This window comes from Harmonia axyridis, chromosome 5, assembly GCF_914767665.1.
Source record: "Harmonia axyridis chromosome 5, icHarAxyr1.1, whole genome shotgun sequence".
Taxonomy (NCBI): domain Eukaryota; kingdom Metazoa; phylum Arthropoda; class Insecta; order Coleoptera; family Coccinellidae; genus Harmonia; species Harmonia axyridis.
In genome coordinates, this window is record NC_059505.1 from 12895986 (window position 1) to 12914668 (window position 18683).

Sequence of the window (18683 nt, forward strand, 5' to 3'; positions counted from 1 at the left end):
CCATTATCTAACACACAAACATTTTAGGAGAAGCGGTCTTGAATGCCGGTCATGTAATTATGTGTGAATATTTAGGTAAAAGTACACGCTGCTTAGAATTGTTCGGCTTATGCTTACAGACTTCAGCCCTTTCAGCATATCCTCATGAAATCAGAAGAAAAATAATAACAGCTAAAGAAACTGCAACAATATTAGCTTTCAGCTGTTCTTGTAAGGCTGAATTAGGAGGCAGATGTAAACATATATCAGCTCTACTATTACATTGTGTAATAATCGGGAATTTGAGATTCTTGATTATTGGGTCTGGACGTCGCCAACTTGCGGTAGGTAGACCAGACCCTTTTTTTTTTAAGACCATGTAAGGTCAGGCACTTGACATTAGACTTGGTGGAGACTAATAAAGTGTGAAATTTATTGGTTCCCTATTTGTCCTATTTGTCAAATCTGGATGATGGAAATCTTTTTGTACAAGTCGATACTTAGGTGCAGTCTCAACCTCAGGCGATAAGAATATAAGTTTTAGGGTGTTAAAAATTAGTCTTATCGAAGATTGTCGAGTGGTTTCCTTATGGGAACATGCAATCCATGGGAAGAGAAAAACTTGGCAACAACGGAAAAAATCCAAGACGTTATTTTTGAAGGTACGCCCATCGGGGGGCGGGAAATAAGTAACCTTAGGCCAAATCAGAGAAAAATTAAGCAGTTAGTGACGAGTAGTAGTTTCGGGGAGTTCAGGGAACTCAAGAATCGGTTCGGGAATTGGTCGCGGAAATGAGGAAGTTTAGAGTTGAAGGTAGAGCGTGGAAACCTTATTTAGTAGAAGTTAGTCGATAGGAATGTGTTGGAAGATTAGGTTTGAAACGTAGTTGATAGTTTGAAAAATTCAATAATAATATATTTTTTTTGATTTTGTCACGGGTCGATAATAGATTCAGTAATTTAAAGATTAGTCAATAACGGTATCGATTCGCCAAAGTTTCCGTGAGGTTCGAGATACATTTCGCGATAGTGGATTGTGAGAGTACATGTGAAGGATTATCCATCTAAGGAATTAACAGGTAACAAGTTGAGAAATTCAACATTTTAATTTTTTGTTTGTTTGTTCTGTCCATTGTTCTGAAATCTCCAGTAGTTTTGTGAAGCTTTAAGGGAATAAAAGAGACCTGTCCATTTGAGGCAAGTCCTTCCGAAGATTAATTTTTGTTCAATTTCGTATAATTTTTTTGTTAGTAAAATTATAAAAGAGCTTATGTCTTTCAGTTATCACTAGACCTGTTCTTAAAGAAAATTTCAGTTTAACACTAAGTCCTGTCCCTAGTGCGACAGGCCTTACCCACACTTTCTCCCTTAATAAAGGAGAAAGAATTTAATTAACATCTTCAATAAAACTACCATCCCTTGATCAGAGGAAAGCCGCTCTTCCAATGATCACAAGAGGCGGTGGATTAGTACACCAGAACAAATCGAGAAGCACACTTAAAAGCAGAAAATGAGGTTTTGGATAAGGTGGTGTGCTTAGAATCAGGGGATTTCAAAGTTCCATCAAGTTCGTCAGACAGAGAGTACATTGTTTCATATAATGTTCAATGTGATGAGGATTGTAGAAGATTATTTTGTTACAAGTGTCAGGTATGTATACATAGATTTAAGTGTCAATATACGGAGTACACTGTTAAAACTGCTCTTTGTAAACACATCCATGCTGTTGCTTTGGTCGAAAACGGAAGCGTTCTTCGTCGAATTCTGTTGTAGGAAATGAAATAGAAGAAGAAGAAGAGGACAGTAATTTATGTATATCAGAACCATCAATAAGTAGAACTCGATATGAAGATGATATCCAAAATTTTATAGTAGAAAACGAAGAAAGACAAAATCCCAATGTTTCAACCGATCAGAGTAGAAAACAAGGGGTAAGTCATTTAGAATTAGCAATGGTGATGGAAAAACTTAATTCAATAATTCAATTGCCTCTTCAGTCTGCTAACAAGAGAGTGGCCCGACCCTCGTACGCGAGCGTCACAGCGGCCACTCCTACCCCTACATCTTCCCGTCCTACACCCCTACCCAAGCCGAAACCGCAGCTGGCTAACTCTCCTTTATACGTAAAGGCAAGAGAAAAGGACTCTTCTAAAGTTCAAATATCTAGTAAAGAGGCCCTCCGTAAGGAGGACCCTCAGCAAAGACTAGGTACACGGCAAAGGTGAAGTCCGGTGATATTCTAATTGTCTGCGCATCGCAGAAGGATGACAATCTTGTCAAGGCTTCTTTGGAACTTGCTTCTAGACGAACTTCTGGCTTTACTGCCATCCTCTGGTGAAATTAATGTCGCCTACGCCGACGACATCTCAATTATCGTCGAAGGTAAAAGCCGAAAAGCTTTAGAATCTGCTCTAACTACTTCTGCATCCATTCTCGAGAATTGACTTGATGAGAATAAATTAAAAATTTCGAATGGGAAAACCCATGCAGTCCTCTTAAAGGGCAAACTTGATATTAACCGACCACCCACAGTCCGTCTCAAAAACGGTACTATAAGGTGGTCAACCCAAACTACATATCTGGGAGTCATCCTAGATAGTGGTCTTTCATTCATTCCTCACATTAAATATATTAGAAAAAAGGTGATAGGTTTAAATAATAAATTTCGACGCCTTAGCAGGCCCCTCGGTTAGACACGGTCTTCGTGTCTACTACAAAACGGTATATCTTCCGGTCGGCCTTTGCTGCTCGTCAGTATGGGCGCACCGAACAAATAACTCACACTTTTCTAGGAACCTATCAGCCTGCCACAGGTCAATTCAGCTAACAATATCTTCAGCATGCCGGACTTTAGCCACAACGGCTCTCGAAGTCCTTACAGGCTATATTCCATTAGCTCTGAGAGCGGAATTCTATTCAGCCAGGTATCACTTTCGACAAGGCATTGAATACACATATCAAAGCAGAACATTCGCATCAGTGGATGTCTCTGGTCCAGAACGCAAAACAAAGACCACCTCCTATCAAAACGAGCTCTAGTCGATGTCAGATTCCGACGGATGCTCCTGTGGAGCGGCGGGCGAGACATCATCGCATGTCTTGTTCGAGTGTCCTGTTTAAAGCACACACCGTTCTCAGGAGATAACCGATCAAAATGAAAGCCCGTCTGTGCTTATTAAATCGAAAAATAGTTACCAGAGTATATCTGGGGCTGCGAGATGCATCATAGATGACGTTTATGCGAGGCGAATATAGCAATAACATTCAACACAAATAAAGTAAATTACGGAAATTTTTCTTGTTTATCAAATGGCGTAATCTTCTACATTTTTCTTCCTATCATGCTTTCCTATCATAGTCTGTTGGGCGAGAATCATATATATCCTTTTTATAAGTATTAATGAAGGCTCTCTTACAGGCTAACGAAATTTTTTCTCCTAGGATCCGTTCAAGTTCAGATAGAGGGACGTTCTAGGGGAGAAACGTTCAAAGCGGACACGGGGACTTGCTCCCGTAGGCCAGGAATCGGACCCCCGGAGAACGGACCAAAGTCTGAATCAGAACTAGGGGTTCCGTCGAGGTTCCTGCGAGGGATCCAAAACGGAATCCCACTAACCGCGGGCACCCACCTAAGACGCAAGTCCGAAAGTGGACAGGTATTCCTTACAGCTAGGGGTCCCACCCATAGGTTAACGAAGCTGGAAGGCGAAAGCCAGAAGGTGGAGACTGAACGTGGAATCCCAGGACGTTACAATGATGACAATAGTACTAACCGTACGATCGTACACAAGTACTGACAAAGAGCTTCGCTCACATGTCAGTCAAAGTACAACTCTGAGTTCTGTACCCCCATATACCGCCTCGACGAGTCATTACCTTAGCGTGGTGGGGGGTTCATTTTCACTGTTTTTCTAGACCGATATACCGTACAAGCATATGTTCATATTGTAGGAGAGATAGAGGAAATGCGAAAAATTGCTCAAACTTTCATATGATAATGGATGGTCATATTGAAAAACTCGCGCGGCAGTCGGATCTGCTGCGCCGGTCGTTGTTCTGGGTGATAGCGCAAGCTCACTTCGACCGTCATCCGGAGATTGTGCGACCTCCACCTCTTCAGTGGTTCAGGCTGAGAGGACCGGAATGGCTACTGAACAGGGGTCACCAACCTCGACCCCAACATCTCCTATTTTGAAGGGTTTTAAAACCTGCTTACGTTCAGGCTCAACGGCCGGACCTCCGGAGGCAACTCAGGTAGTCAAACCGACCGAAGAGCCGATCTTGGAAGAGCCTACGGGCTCGGCGAACACAGAAGAGCTGGGCGGTAGCTCGGCGATACGCTTGTCGTTGGAAGATTATCTTCACAACCCAAGCAACAAGATAAACAATTCTCAAAAACAGTTCATCTTGCGACGCTTTGCAGAAATGGAAAGCCTCGTCTCGTCAACTTTGTTGAAGTGTGCTCTTCTCGGAGGTAGACTTCAGGAAAGGAGTAGGCTGGAAGCTACTCTATCAGCTCCCCGGCCTACTAACAACAAGACAGTAGTCGGACGTTCGTACGCGAGCGTCGCAACGGCTACAGACAACCGCCCAAAATCCTCCATAATTTCTGCGACCATATCTAAGGCCAGAAATGAGAGGACACCTATATTTGTAAAGGCGAAAGGAAAGGACTCCTCAAAAGTCCATACATCAATTAAAGAGGCCCTCCGAAAGGGGGCTCCCTCTGCCAAAATCCTCACTACGGTGAAGGTGAAGTCGGGCGACTTCCTAATAGCCTGCGCATCGCAGGCAGACTCGCTCACTGTCAAAAGAGCTCTTGACAAAGCGAGCATCGAGTATCATGCCCCGAAGAAGCTGCTTCCTAGGGTCATTTTACACGACGTGTCTAAGGACACTAAGACCGAAGACCTTATCAGTGATATCATTGATAAAAACTTGCCAGATCGATTTGATCCGGCTTCTGTGAAGAAGGAAACGAGGGTTATTTATAAATTTCCCTCGAAAACATCGGACCAGAAGGTGGTTCTAAGCGCACCGGCTCGCTTGGTGAACGAGATCACCCGTCAGGCAGAGCGTTTGCTGGGCTCCGGTCCCATCGCGCTTACGAACACGCAAGTGTTGTAAGATGTAGGAAGTGCCAATCCACGCCTCAGTGCAGATCAGAATCCCTGTTCTGTTCACACTGTGGCACCAAAGGCCACTCCGTCTCGGAGTGTGCCACCAAACAGAATCCGGCTTGCTGTATTAACTGCAAGCTTAAAAAGATTCCAAAAACAGACCACCCAGCAAGTAGCAACTCCTGTATCATCTACAGGAGGGCGATCGAGGACTTCGCGTCGAAGATTGATACCTCGATCAAACATCTTAAGGCTCCGGCCTAAGGGTGGTCCAGATAAACGCGCAGAGATCCGCGGCCGTGTCGGCAGAGACTCAGTGAGTGTCGAAATCTACCTGCTCGGGTCCGAAAGGCCCTGAAACGGCCGAGTTTTGCGTGAAAGCGACCGTTTTGAAATTCCTTTTCGAAAGGAATTTAACTTCATTTAAAACTATATCAGAATGATGGATTATCAAGAAACAAAACTTCCTTCGGATTCATCCGACAATGAAAGCGACCCCCCGAGAGTCGCGAAAAAGAGGAGCAGAGTCGGAGATGCGGGAAACCAATGCAACAATCGTTGAAATCAGAAGGAACCAACGGAAACCACCGCCAATAGTGGTCAACGGTGTTTTTAAAAAACACAACAAAACAGTGAGTTTTAGAATTCCTTTTCGAAAGGAATTCTAAAACTTTATTTGGAACTATATTAAAATGATGGATTATCAGGAAACAAAACTTCCTTCGGATTCATCCGACAACGAAAGTGACCCCCCGAGAGTCGCGAAAAAGAGGAGCAGAGTTGGAGATGAGGAAAACTCTATTTTCACGCACCCAACAGCATCAATTAGAAAACGAAAGGATAAAAAGACAATCCCTGTCGAAATAAAAAACAAATTTAACTACCTCAATCCAAATGAGGTAGAAGCAAACGCAGCAACCGTTGAAATAAGACGAAACCAACGGAAACCCCCGCCAATAGTGGTCAACGGTGTTTTTAATAAACATAATAAAACGGTGAGTGACATATCAAATGTTATAAATGGCAAATTCTACATAAGATATAGTGCCATGAACTCTACTGTCTACACCGAGACAGTAGAAGACCGGAAAAAACTAGAAAAGTACTTTGACGAAAATGATGTGAAATATCACACATACACCCCCAGGGACGAGAAAACACACGCTTTTACGCTGAGGGGATTCTGATCCAGAATTGGAGGAAATCAAGATCGAACTCCAGGAACTAGGAATTCCGGTTGTGGAAATCCACAAACTGAAAGGTACAAAATCACCGGCGTATATGGTTCTCACCGACAACACAATTACGCTAAGGAAAATGCAAAGAGAAGTCCGCGTAATAAACTACACGGCTGTTCGGTGGAATAAATACTTCACCAAGAGAGAAGTCATCCAGTGCCATAACTGCCAGATGTGGGGACATGCCACGGTCAACTGCCATAGGACCCCCAACTGCCTAAAGTGCGCGGAAAATCACGCGACTCGCGAGTGCCCAAAAGACGTAAACACGCCGGCAAAGTGCGTCAACTGTTTCGGAAGTCATCCCGCAAACAGTACGGAGTGCTCGATATTTTGAGAACTGCAAATGCTTATCGCGAGGGCAGACTACCAGGGACGAATAGCCGATCTGGAAGACCTCGAACGATTGACGACAACGTCGTTTTAGAAGAAGTGCGAGCGGAGCCAGGAACTTCAGTGCGAAATATTGAACGCCGTACTGGAGTCCCCAAATCCTCGGCACAACGAATTTTGAACAGGAACAAATACCATCCCTTCCACATTCAACGCGTACAAACTCTACAGCCGACTGATTATGCACCGCGTGTTGAATTTTGTCGAAAAATGATACAAAAGTGGAGAGAAAATCCCAACTTTTTTAAAGAAGTGTTGTGGAGCGATGAATCGGCCTGCAGAAGGGACGGATACATCAACTTACAAAATATCCATAGCTGGCAACTAGAAAACCCGCACGAAACAAGAGAAGACCGGTCCCAATGCCATTTCAAAATCAATTTGTGGACGGGAATTTTTAACGGCCAAATAATAGGACCGGTCGAGTTGCCAGCTATTTTAAACGGGGCAAACTACCTGGAAATGCTTCAAAATTACCTGCCAGGATTATTGGAAGACGTTGGCACTCAGGCAGAGGATGTGGTTCCAGCAAGATGGCTGCCCGGCACACTACGCTCGGCGGGTTCGCGAGCACCTCAGCAACAAATTCCCCGACAGGTGGATTGGGCGATTAGGACCCATACTGTGGCCACCGCGATCCCCGGATTTGAATCCACTGGATTTTTTTTATTGGGGATGTTTAAAGGACAAAGTGTATGCAAAACCAATAAGAAGCGAGGAAGAATTGCGTGAACGCGTATTCGACGCAGCCCGGACCATATCGGAAATTAGTTTAAGAAAATTGAATCGTAATTTTATAAAACGGTGTCATTTATGCATTAGAGTCCGAGGGAAACAGTTTGAACATTTACTGTAAGTTAGATTTAAGAATTAAATAAATAATCGAAAGTTAAGTCTGTTTTTAATTAATTTACCTTTTTTTTCAATAATATTCCTTTTTCGCTTCCCCTAATCCATCTTTTTCGCTATTGTGACTTTAACAAATAATAACAAAGCCCGGTATCAAATGTAATGTCATAGCAAGCGGCAAAATTACCTGATAGCGGGGTTCCTAGTTTCAACTTAGTTAAGTAGGGCATCGGTAAAATGATGAAAATACCTAGTTTTATGGGCATAAGATTCGTGTATTGTACCATTTCTAAATCTGTCAATTTTTTGATGTTACTTGCTCGTTTTGTTTCAAGGATTTTTTTTTCACAGCAGGTGTCCAAAGTCGAAGTTCTCGTTTTGCTAGCAATTGAAATCAAGATTTATCCATTAATTTACGGAAATCCACATAACTTTTTGACAGCATCATACTCGTTCAAAATCAATATTATAAGTTTGAGAATAGAATCCTAGATCCCAAAGAAAAGAAGAAAAAGGTATCTGCTCTATGAAGATCTTTAGCTTCATGGTTCTGTTCTCCCTATGTTTTCATTCAGTGTCTTGCTAAACTTAGTAGAAGTTAGTAGAACAGTCTTTAATTTCAAACATACAATTCACAATGTCTGAAAATCTATTTGACGCAATTTGTTTCATCCCTGTTAATTATAATTTAACAGAGGAGGAACTTAATAGAATAGTGATAGACTCTATGAAAAGGTATGGATTTACATCAAATTTTTTCAACAATTCTTGAAATATCATAATTGCACTGTACCTGTGTAATTTTTATTCTATATGTGTTAGAAATGTGTATGAAATGAATAATAATCATATTGTACCGTCATCTTAAATAACTATTTAAGATTCCATTACAACAAAAAAAATAAGCTTCGAGAGCTTTCCAGCAGAATTCTGACCCTGACAATGTTAAAAAAGGTGAAAATTCACTAAAAAACGTAATTTGGTAATAACTCGAAAACCATGCAACTTCTACTGGGGTCATGTTAGGCTGGTTAGGTCCCTCTTTAGCTGACCTACCTCCGGAGTCACTGTGACGTGCCACTTATGGGACACCCTGTATGTGAATATCTGTAACCGAAGGGCAAGGAACGCCAAAACCGCCGCCCCCAAAGTGTACCGCGAAGCACCAATCCCGGCCGTGAATGTCTGGGAGGAAAGGAGAAAAGCCCAAAAAAAAAATCGGTAAGTGGCATGGCATGGTTTTTCTGGGTAAAAACAAGTTGAATTTCAATGATTGGAAGTGGATTCTTCCTTTCGATTTGAAATTGAGCAGATGGTCACAACTAGAGAACATTTTGGCAAGATACAAGGAAAACTTTAGAAGTGATACCGACATATTTTTTGAATCATTTAATTATCTCATGGAGAAAAGTTTAAGATATTTGGACCTAGCATTAACTGTATCGTGTGGAAAGAATTTACCGCATTCAAAAAATCTCGAAATTTCAATCGATCAGTTGAGACAGATCACTCTAAAGAAAAATAGATATTCTTCATCGACCATTATTATGGCTTTTCTGATTCATACAACTTCCCACTCCACATATGAACTTCTGAGAGGTTTTTTCATTTTACCTAATAAAAGATATTTACAGAGAATATCTTCTGGCCTTAATGTTTCCCCAAATAATGATATCCATAACAATAATTATATATCAAATATATCCTCAAATTTAACGCCTAGGGAAAAAGTTGTTCTTTTGAAAGACGAAATTTATATAACACCAAGATTGGACTATCGCTCCAAAAATTTTATTGGCTACGCTGCCAACAGAGATAGTTTGGCAAAAACTGTTTTGGCATTTATGATATCTTCAGCTTTTGGGAATTTTCATGAAATTGTAAAATTAGTTCCAGTTGACAGTATGAGCGGAAATGAAATTATTCCATTCGCAACTTGTGTAATTGACCAAGTTCAGAAATGTGGGTTTGAAATTTTATGCATAATAACAGATAATTGTAGAATAAACCAAACAATGTTTAAGAAATTATCCAATTCAAATTTTATTCCCAATCCTTCAAAAACTGGCAAAACTATATTCTTGTCTTATGATTTTGTTCATGTTATGAAAAATATTCGAAACAACTGGTACAATTTAAAAAATTCAGATAAAACATTTGTTTATCCTGACTTTGAAACAGGTCTTATCAAATATCAAATCAAATCAGGTATATTTCAACCAATAGTCTGTAAAAAATTTTATAATTAATCCACTGCTGTTGAGATGATATACGGAGAACCACTCCGTCTTCCTGGCGAGTTTCTGGTTTCAACGTCTACTATGAACCTGGATAACTCCGACGATTTCGTTCGCGACCTGCGCCAGCACTTTCAAGCGCTCCGACCAGTCAGTGGCACCAGGCACGGTGAGCGGAAGATCTTCGTCTTTAACCCTTCAAAGGCTACCGTGACCATATGGTCACACCTACAGCGCTGCACAAAATCAGCTGACATATGTACGTATATCTTAGTATACGTGAGGAAGCGATGATATTTATTCAGTTGACTTAGGAACTTTGTAGTGTGAACGTGTCGCATTGTTATTCCACTGATTTCTCATTCGTAATAGAGGTGAACTGCCGTGTTTGTTAGGTATTCGCAATAAAATGGATCCCAAATTTGTGTAAGTATCAAATTTCTATTTCAAACTGAATATCTTTTAATTATATTTGTTTCAATAGTTGGTGAAATGTGTGAGGAATTTCAAGAATATATTAGATTTGAATATCTCTTCTCTGTTCAAAATCAACTTTGATGCAAACTTGACTGTGACCGCATGGTGACACTAGCCGAATCTGGCAGAAATTGATATTTTTTGTTTCAGGCGAGGTTTCTCTCTCAAAGAAGCCTTAGATATAGTATATAACGACGAAGAAGATAGCAATGGTGTGTGTGACATTTACATATCACCGCCGGAACCAAATGTACTGACAGATGAAGATTCGGGTGATGAAGAAGGCGGGGAAATGGATAATTTATCACGTGGCCAATTATCAACTGCAGCAGAAATCCGACTTTCTGACAATTCGCGCATAACTGGCTTCGAAGATGTTTCAAATGAAGAAGGCAGTGAAGGAGACAATAGTTTATTAGAAAGTGAAGTTAGTCAGATTGAAAAATGTGGTCCAAGCACTAGTTCAAACAAGAGCACCAAAAAGACGAATTCAACGAAGAAGCCGCAGAAGAAAGTGAAAGAAACACTCAAAAGAACTTGGATCGAGGGCGATCTTCTAAAAACGACAGCAGTATTTCCACAGCCAGACTATACCAATTTTATAGGAAAATCCCCAACAGATTTATTTGAATTGTTTTTCGACGACGACATTGTTCGTATGTTAGTAGAAGAATCAAATAAATATGCGCTCTTCCTAAACCATCCAGATCCGAAAATAGAATCTGATGAAATGAAGTGTTTCATCGGTATACTTATTTTGACCGGGTATAACTCTCTTCCCGGAAAATGTTTTTACTGGGATTCAGAATCGGACATGGGAAATCAATTAGTAAAGGAAGCAATGCGTAGGGACAGATTTCGACAGATAATGCGTTTTTTACATTGTGCCGATAATACCAAACCCAATTACAAAGACAAAATGTGGAAACTTAGGCCGCTCATTGAAAAACTTCAAAAAAATTATTTGAAATATTTTAAGCCGACAGAAAATATGAGTTACGACGAATGTATGGTGAAATACTATGGCAGACACAGCTGCAAACAGTTTATTCGCGGAAAACCGATAAGATTTGGCTATAAAGTATGGAGTTTGAATGCCGAAAACGGCTACCTAATCAACTTCGATATATATCAGGGAAGTAATCCGAAGTCGGTTACTGAATATGACAATAAATTTGGAAAAGCTACTTCTCCATTACTAATAATGCTAGACTCCTTGCCAGATAGAAATCTTCGTTATCAAATTTATACAGACAATTTGTTTACGAGTTTCAATCTTTTGACGGAGCTAAAGCAAAGAGGCTATGGAGTTACAGGAACCGTTAGAGAAAATAGGGTTCCAAAGGACTGCCCAATAACTTCTAAATTAGACATGAAGAAAAAAAAAAGAGGTTCTATCGAGTCTAAAATTTCAAAAGATGAAGGTGTGATACTAGTGCGTTGGACTGACAATGCCCCTGTTACCATGGCTTCAACTTCTTATGGAATTGAACCCACTTCTTTGGTGAAAAGATATTCACAGTCCGAGAAGAAAATTATTCAAATTCCCCAGCCACGTCTTATAAATGCCTATAATAAATATATGGGTGGGACAGATCGGATGGACGAAGATATTGCGCGCCATAGAATAGGTATCAGAAGTAAGAAATGGTATTGGCCGTTACTTACTTGGCTTATAGATACCGCATTACACAATGCATGGATACAGTATAAAAGTGCAGGTAATTCAATTACTAATCTGAATTTCAGAAGAGAAATTGTAAAGGTATACCTAAATAGGTTTAAAACTGCCCCAAAAAGATATGGAAGACCAACAACGAGTAGAAATAGTGTCTCCATGAATAGGATTTCGGATGATATCAGGTATGACCATAAGGACCACTTAGTTGTTCCAGTTCCAAATAACAAGAGGAGAAGATGTGCCGGAGAAGGATGCTCCTCTGTTGGTCGAACACAGTGCAATAAATGTGATTTGGGACTATGTGTGGAATGTTTTTATATATTTCACATTAAATAATTTGTTCGACATTTCTGTATTCATATTGGGCTAGTGTGACCATATGGTTACGCCATTTTTTTGAGAAAAATAAAGGAAAAAAATGCATAATTCTTATTCTACCCAACACTGATAAATGGAATTCACTCAATAGAATCGCTAAATTTGCTCTCTTGAAAAAATAATAATTCCGCCTTTGAAGGGTTAAAGATCTCGCCACCACATCCCACGTCTTCGTAATGCAAGACGCCGTTCGGCGTCCGCTCCAGCACCCCTACGATGGACCGTTCGAGGTGGTTTCTCGAGCCGAAAAACACTACACCCTCCGAATTCACGGTACCAACGTCCCGGTCTCAATCGACAGGCTGAAACCAGCCTACATCGCGGTCAACGAAAATTCACCGGAGGACGCAGTAAATCCGAACGAGGCCGATGAAGACGAAGGAATTCTTTTCTTTTTGCCAGGCGAAAACTCACCTCCGGCCCAACAACCTATCCCACCTGCACCAGCAGAACCAGAGACAGTAACGCAAGCGCCAGCAGCACAACGAACTTACACGACCAGATCAGGTCGGCAAGTTCGTTTCCCCGAGCGTTTCCAGGCTGGGATGTAATGCAATTGGTATCGTTAATCACTAGCAAGGGGGTGTAATGAATGTGAATAATAATTCACAATTAGTAAAGGCTCATTGAAAGGATATTCAACAAATTCCCGTTTCTATCTCAGTAGAGTGAACGCAAACGAAGTCGTTGTCACCCCTCACATTTATTAGGCATTAATTCCTTCATCCTGGCTTAAGATGAACACCCCAGGGTGGTTGGCACTGTCGATATCCCACGATAAAACTACTAGGTTCAAATTTCAAGAGAATTGTACAGGATGTCAAAGCAATAAAAATTTAGTCGTAAAAACTCTAGGGAGGATTAAATGGCCCAAAACTTAGAACATAAAAATCTGTTTTATTCGGAGGGACCACCAGCGGTACGTTCCTGAATTTTAGGCGGGACTAACGGTACAACCCCATGTCAATAGTACATAACATAGGGTGGAACCAATAATCTAGGTACATAAGGACAATCACTCTGATTGGACGAAAAAAAAAAAGAAGATAGACGCTTAGAAAAATTTGGTAGAAGGAGGGTGACGATTATTAAACTATAAAAACAATAGTTTTTAATTCGGTAGACAGTTAGAGTTAGAGTTAAAGTTCGGGTTCGGTTCGAAGGTGGGACCAAAAGGGGAATTCGGCCCTGAGTTAAAGTTCGATTCTAAGTTGAATAAAGTTCAAGTCGGTTTTCGGGAACGGTTTTCAGGAAAGGTACAAATAGGTAATTTGTTGAAAGGTTTATTTGAACAGTGATTGTGATATCCAGAGTAAGGATATTTAATTTAATCTTATATATATTGTTTGATGATTTTTCTCCTTATAAAAGATTTACCAAAATAGTCCAAGATTGTCGAGTGTTATAATTTTTTCTTATTTACTCTTAAGGTGTTTGCCATAGTCTAGAAATGTGCAAATTTTATTGACTGTATTTTCTCATTAATTATTTCAATCCATTATTAAACTTTGTTATTCAAAAATACTTGGTCTCATTCAATGAAACACCTCCTCGAAAAAGATCAAATATAAGACTTATCCTAGTGCATAAGCCGGACGCACGAAAGATTCTTTCATAAAAGAGAAATTGTGTTAATTTCAAAATAACTATACTGGCCGGAACTATAGAAAGCCGCTCTTCTAATAAGTTCCTTTTTTAAACATTAACACCCAACTACAGGCCAGTTTATTACAGGGGTACTGTGGGGATTACAGATTACTGCGTTACGGTCATGGTGGCGCTGCCAATCATGTTAACGCTACCCCCAACAGAGGGCGCCACAAGATACATAATCTTCGAAGTAAGCCCCTGAAGCGGAGATAAACCGAGGAAGCTCAGTCAAAGAGTAACCTACATTATGTAGCATAGTAGTTTGGGTTTGTTGTTCAATCTAATTTAGTTTATTATAATAAACTATTCAATCTTGAATCAGTTTAAAGCGGGCCTCAGAAAAGACGTAATCAGAGACACGGGAATTTTACTACTGAGAGAGGAAAATCATACACTCGAAAAAGCAGAGGAATTAGTCAGATTACAGGAGACGACGAATAGGATGATGCAAGGAAGGTCAACAAAGATGGAAATATCTGTCGTTGACACTAATAAGGTGTGCCAACTATGTGAGAAGGAGGGACACTTGGCGAAGGAGTGTAGAAAAGGTAGGAGGAATCAAGGGAGCCCAAGTCAAAATACCAAAAACTTGCTATTCCTGTGGCAGATCCAGGCACTTCGCAAAATAATGTAACAACGACAGAATAGGATGAAGGAATGCATGAACATGTTCATTCTGCAATCAAACAGGACATTGGGCTAGAAAATATCCCAAGAATAACGTAGCGAGAGGACCTGGAAAACAACAAAATTTTAGCATTCCAAATCTGGAAAAAGGATATCAATGGCAGTCCAGAAGGGAAGAAGGAAATCAATGGCATTCCAGGAGAGACGAAGGAATAACTTCAAAAAATAATCGAGAAACCAGTGCGATACCAAGACAATCGAGACCATCATCTTTTATCCGAAGAGAAAATTTAACTCCAGAGGCCAAACTCCTTCTGCACGGACGACGGCCCAAAATATGTAACTAGGCAGACTAATTCAGACGAAACATTGGGGGGCACAAATAAGGGAAAGTAGATTGTTGATCATTTCAAATTGCCTAGATACCCAAACCACCCCTACTTACTTTATTCGGCAAATAATTCTCTTACTGCATTATACAGAAATGGGTTTCTTTGATGACGTAGATTTAGCGTATGGTAGAACTGCGTCTGAACAGATGAGACTAAAAGCTCATTTGAACACCAAATTAGCAAAGTTAGCTTGTAGAAGGAACTTCTTGCTCCATTGCAGAACGACAGATGATGCCGAAAAAAACAGAAAGAACCGATCATACAAGAGAGTGTTTTCCAACAACAAGAAGCTTCTTGAAAAAAAAGTTCCTTGCACTAAAGAAACGCAAAATCCAGTCCATCCAAATCAGAGATGAATGGCTTTGCAGTCTGACTATTACACAAAGGGGGACCAAAATTTGAAATGTGTTTCATAAACGAAAATGAAAATAATATTAATAATAATTTAAGTGTTGTATATATATATATATATATATATATATAGTTATTTATTATCCTTAGATCGTAGGCCATCTAGATAAACATGACTTTATGTCACTTCGTGCATTGTTGTTTTTTCTGTGTTCCCTTGTCTATGAATGTTAACCTATAAATTGACAAATGCATTACGGCAACGTTTCTGTTCTTTCTTGGTTTATTGTGATTTTTATGGGTGGAAGACCTTTTGTAGCTATACTTATCAGCTTTAATAATTCTAACTTGTCAGATGTAAGCATGAATTGTTGTTTTTGCAACTTTCCAACTTTTTTTCATTTATTACGATTAGTCTTGAACATGAAAATGAGCAAATAGGTGTCCAATTTATCTTTGTGACTTTGGCATATTCTAATTACAACTAAAATGTATCACTCGCAATAATTATAATATGTAAACCAAATCTTCAAAAATATAATATGGAATGAGTATATTTCAATTTTCATAATGAGTAAATGATATCTTCGAAGTCGCAATATCGTATGTTCAAACAAAATGTAGCAGTATTCTTGAATCAATAAATTTATTCGTTCATTTTGAATACATCATTCACTTGCATGGAGTATTATATATTTCTATCAAGTATATGTATTCGGTATTCTATTTAATCATTCCAAGTATACCAAATTTCTCACTTTACTTTTTCCGATTCAATATATACTTGGATCAAGTTTAATATTTCAAGAATATCCTGTTTCTTGATTTGAGGATAGATTTTTTTCCGCGCAGGTGGACTGAGAAGAATAATCTTACCCTTGAAGATTTATAGCTTTTGAAAAGGCTTAAAGAGAAGGCAATTGATATAGATGCATCCAAAAAGGTCCAAACTAAAATTGATATGTATTTTTCAAAAAAGTAGAAGATATTTCATTTTGCATACATACATAATATATATGTATACAATATTATGAATACCTACATGTACATATTTACATAACGTGTTACATGTACAACAGGAGTTTTGTTCAGTTTTGTTTTAATTTATGAGAAAATAATATTTTTTTTGTGACTTGATTGATAAACCTTATTTTTATAATTTATAAGTTGCTTTATTTCTTGAATAAAAATCACTCCAGTAATCCGGACGCCTCAATAATCCGAACAGGTACCGGAACGATATCTGCCCGGACCACTGAAGTTATACTGTATATATATATATATATATATATATATATATATATATATATATATATATATATATATATATATATATATCATGTAAAAAATCATCTGTTTACTTTATTTACATGATTATAATTGATTTCTACTCCTTTGCTAACGAAGTATCAGATCTTTTCTTCGCTGAAGTTGTTAATGTACTTGTTCGTTACTTTCTTCAGAACTTTTGATTTGTGTTCAAATAAGATCTTTACAACTCTGTATTTCGGTATGTACTATTTGTATTATTGTTTTTATATTTTTACATGCTTTGTGATGTATCATGTTTTGACTGTTTTCTATTGCTATTGCAGAGTTCTGAAGAAGGTCCCCATCGGGATCGAAAAGTCGACTAAATGGAATAAAGAAGAGTGACATAACACTTATCAATTTTCCCACATCCCTTATCAAATTTATTACTATTGTTGTATATTGGGAATTAAAATTGTTGATATATATATATATATATATATATATATATATATATATATATATATATATATATATGGTGATGTTGGTTGTTTCCCGAAAACCCATTGGGTCTTCCTGCTGAAACCACAAATGGACGGCTGGCTTCTGTTGTTGACTCTGTTTGTTTGTTGTTTGTTTCAAGTGTTGCTCATCCTAACACTTTTTCACCGTACTGATGAGGGCCGAAAGCCCGAAACACGTATCTACGGTTAGCAATTCTCTGTGAGGGACTGTCCTTATCCTTTTGTGCTTCGTTTTATGAACAAAAACCCTCGTTATCCTTTACACATGTGATTATCCCGGGACTCGGATGTCACGCAGGTAGCTATAGCTTCCTACGTGGTGATGTTGGTTGTTTCCCGAAAACCCATTGGGTCTTCCTGCTGAAACCACAAATGGACGGCTGGCTTCTGTTGTTGACTGTGTTTGTTTGTTGTTTGTTTCAAGTGTTGCTCAACCTAACACTTTTTCACCGTACTGATGAGAGCCGAAAGCCCGAAACACGTGTCTACGGTTAGCAATTCTCTGTGAGGGACTGTCCTTATCCTTTTGTGCTTTGTTTTATGAACAAAAACCCTCGTTATCCTTTACACACACACATATATATATATATATATATATATATATATATGTGTGTGTGTGTGTAAAGGATAACGAGGGTTTTTGTTCATAAAACAAAGCACAAAAGGATAAGGACAGTCCCTCACAGAGAATTGCTAACCGTAGACACGTGTTTCGGGCAATATATATATATATATATATATATATATATATATATATATATATATATATATATATATATATATATATATATATATTGTAAAACTTAACATAAATGGAAGGACGAGTTTTTGTCTGGTAGATACGGGAGCGGCGGTGACGCTCATTCAAAAAGGTCTAATACCGATCGATAGACGAAATGTAGATGAAGTTAATTTTCATCTGACTAGCGTATCGGGCCGTAGTTTACGTACCTGGGGTACGACTGAGATTTCGATAAGACCGGAGGGTGAAAAGTTGGGCATAAATTGGACCACTATCCCATGCGATGATACCACATTAGGGAATGTGCAAGCTATTTTGGGTAGGGATTTTCTCAGCGCGAATCAGGCGCTCATTAGTTACGAAGGAAAACCCATCATGATGATGTGGGGTAGGACATTTGAACTTTCAACTAAAGAAGAATTTGAGGAACAAATTATTAGAGAAAGAAGGGATATGGCTGAGGTCAGTATACCGATCAAGGGGATCGAGGAGGGTAATTATAGCAATATTACAGGTTATAAAGGAATTCCTTTGAAGAACAAAGAGAAGTTCGGGAATAAGAAAAATAAGGGAATTTGTTGAAAGTTTTATTCGAACAGTTTTGAAGTGATTGTGATATCTACAGGACAAGACGGTTTCCGGGAGGAATTTCCTACCCAGAAAAAAAAATCACGAAGATCTACTAGAAGAACGAAAAGTACCATGAAGAAGCGGCAAGCCTTAGTTAACGGGATAACCTTTTTCCTTATAACGTGTGCAAGCATCCAAGCCTTAATAGCATATGACTGTACGGA

The 18683-nt window shown here is 39.1% G+C and overlaps 2 protein-coding genes and 1 long non-coding RNA gene across 6 annotated transcripts in view; 1 reads left to right on the forward strand and 2 right to left on the reverse strand.

The window, feature by feature from the left end:
* LOC123679769 (potassium voltage-gated channel subfamily H member 8) overlaps positions 1 to 18683 on the reverse strand; it is a 444333-nt gene that overhangs the window by 104044 nt on the left and 321606 nt on the right. The window lies entirely within an intron of this gene.
* LOC123679782 overlaps positions 1 to 18683 on the reverse strand; it is a 96292-nt gene that overhangs the window by 15250 nt on the left and 62359 nt on the right. The gene's annotated exons all lie outside the window — the stretch shown is intronic.
* Positions 10036 to 12500, forward strand: LOC123679772 (piggyBac transposable element-derived protein 3-like). The gene is made up of 2 exons (XM_045617258.1): positions 10036 to 10242; positions 10444 to 12500. Exons 1-2 carry the CDS (start codon positions 10226 to 10228, stop codon positions 12308 to 12310), a joined length of 1884 nt encoding a protein of 627 aa, XP_045473214.1. The 5' UTR covers positions 10036 to 10225; the 3' UTR covers positions 12311 to 12500.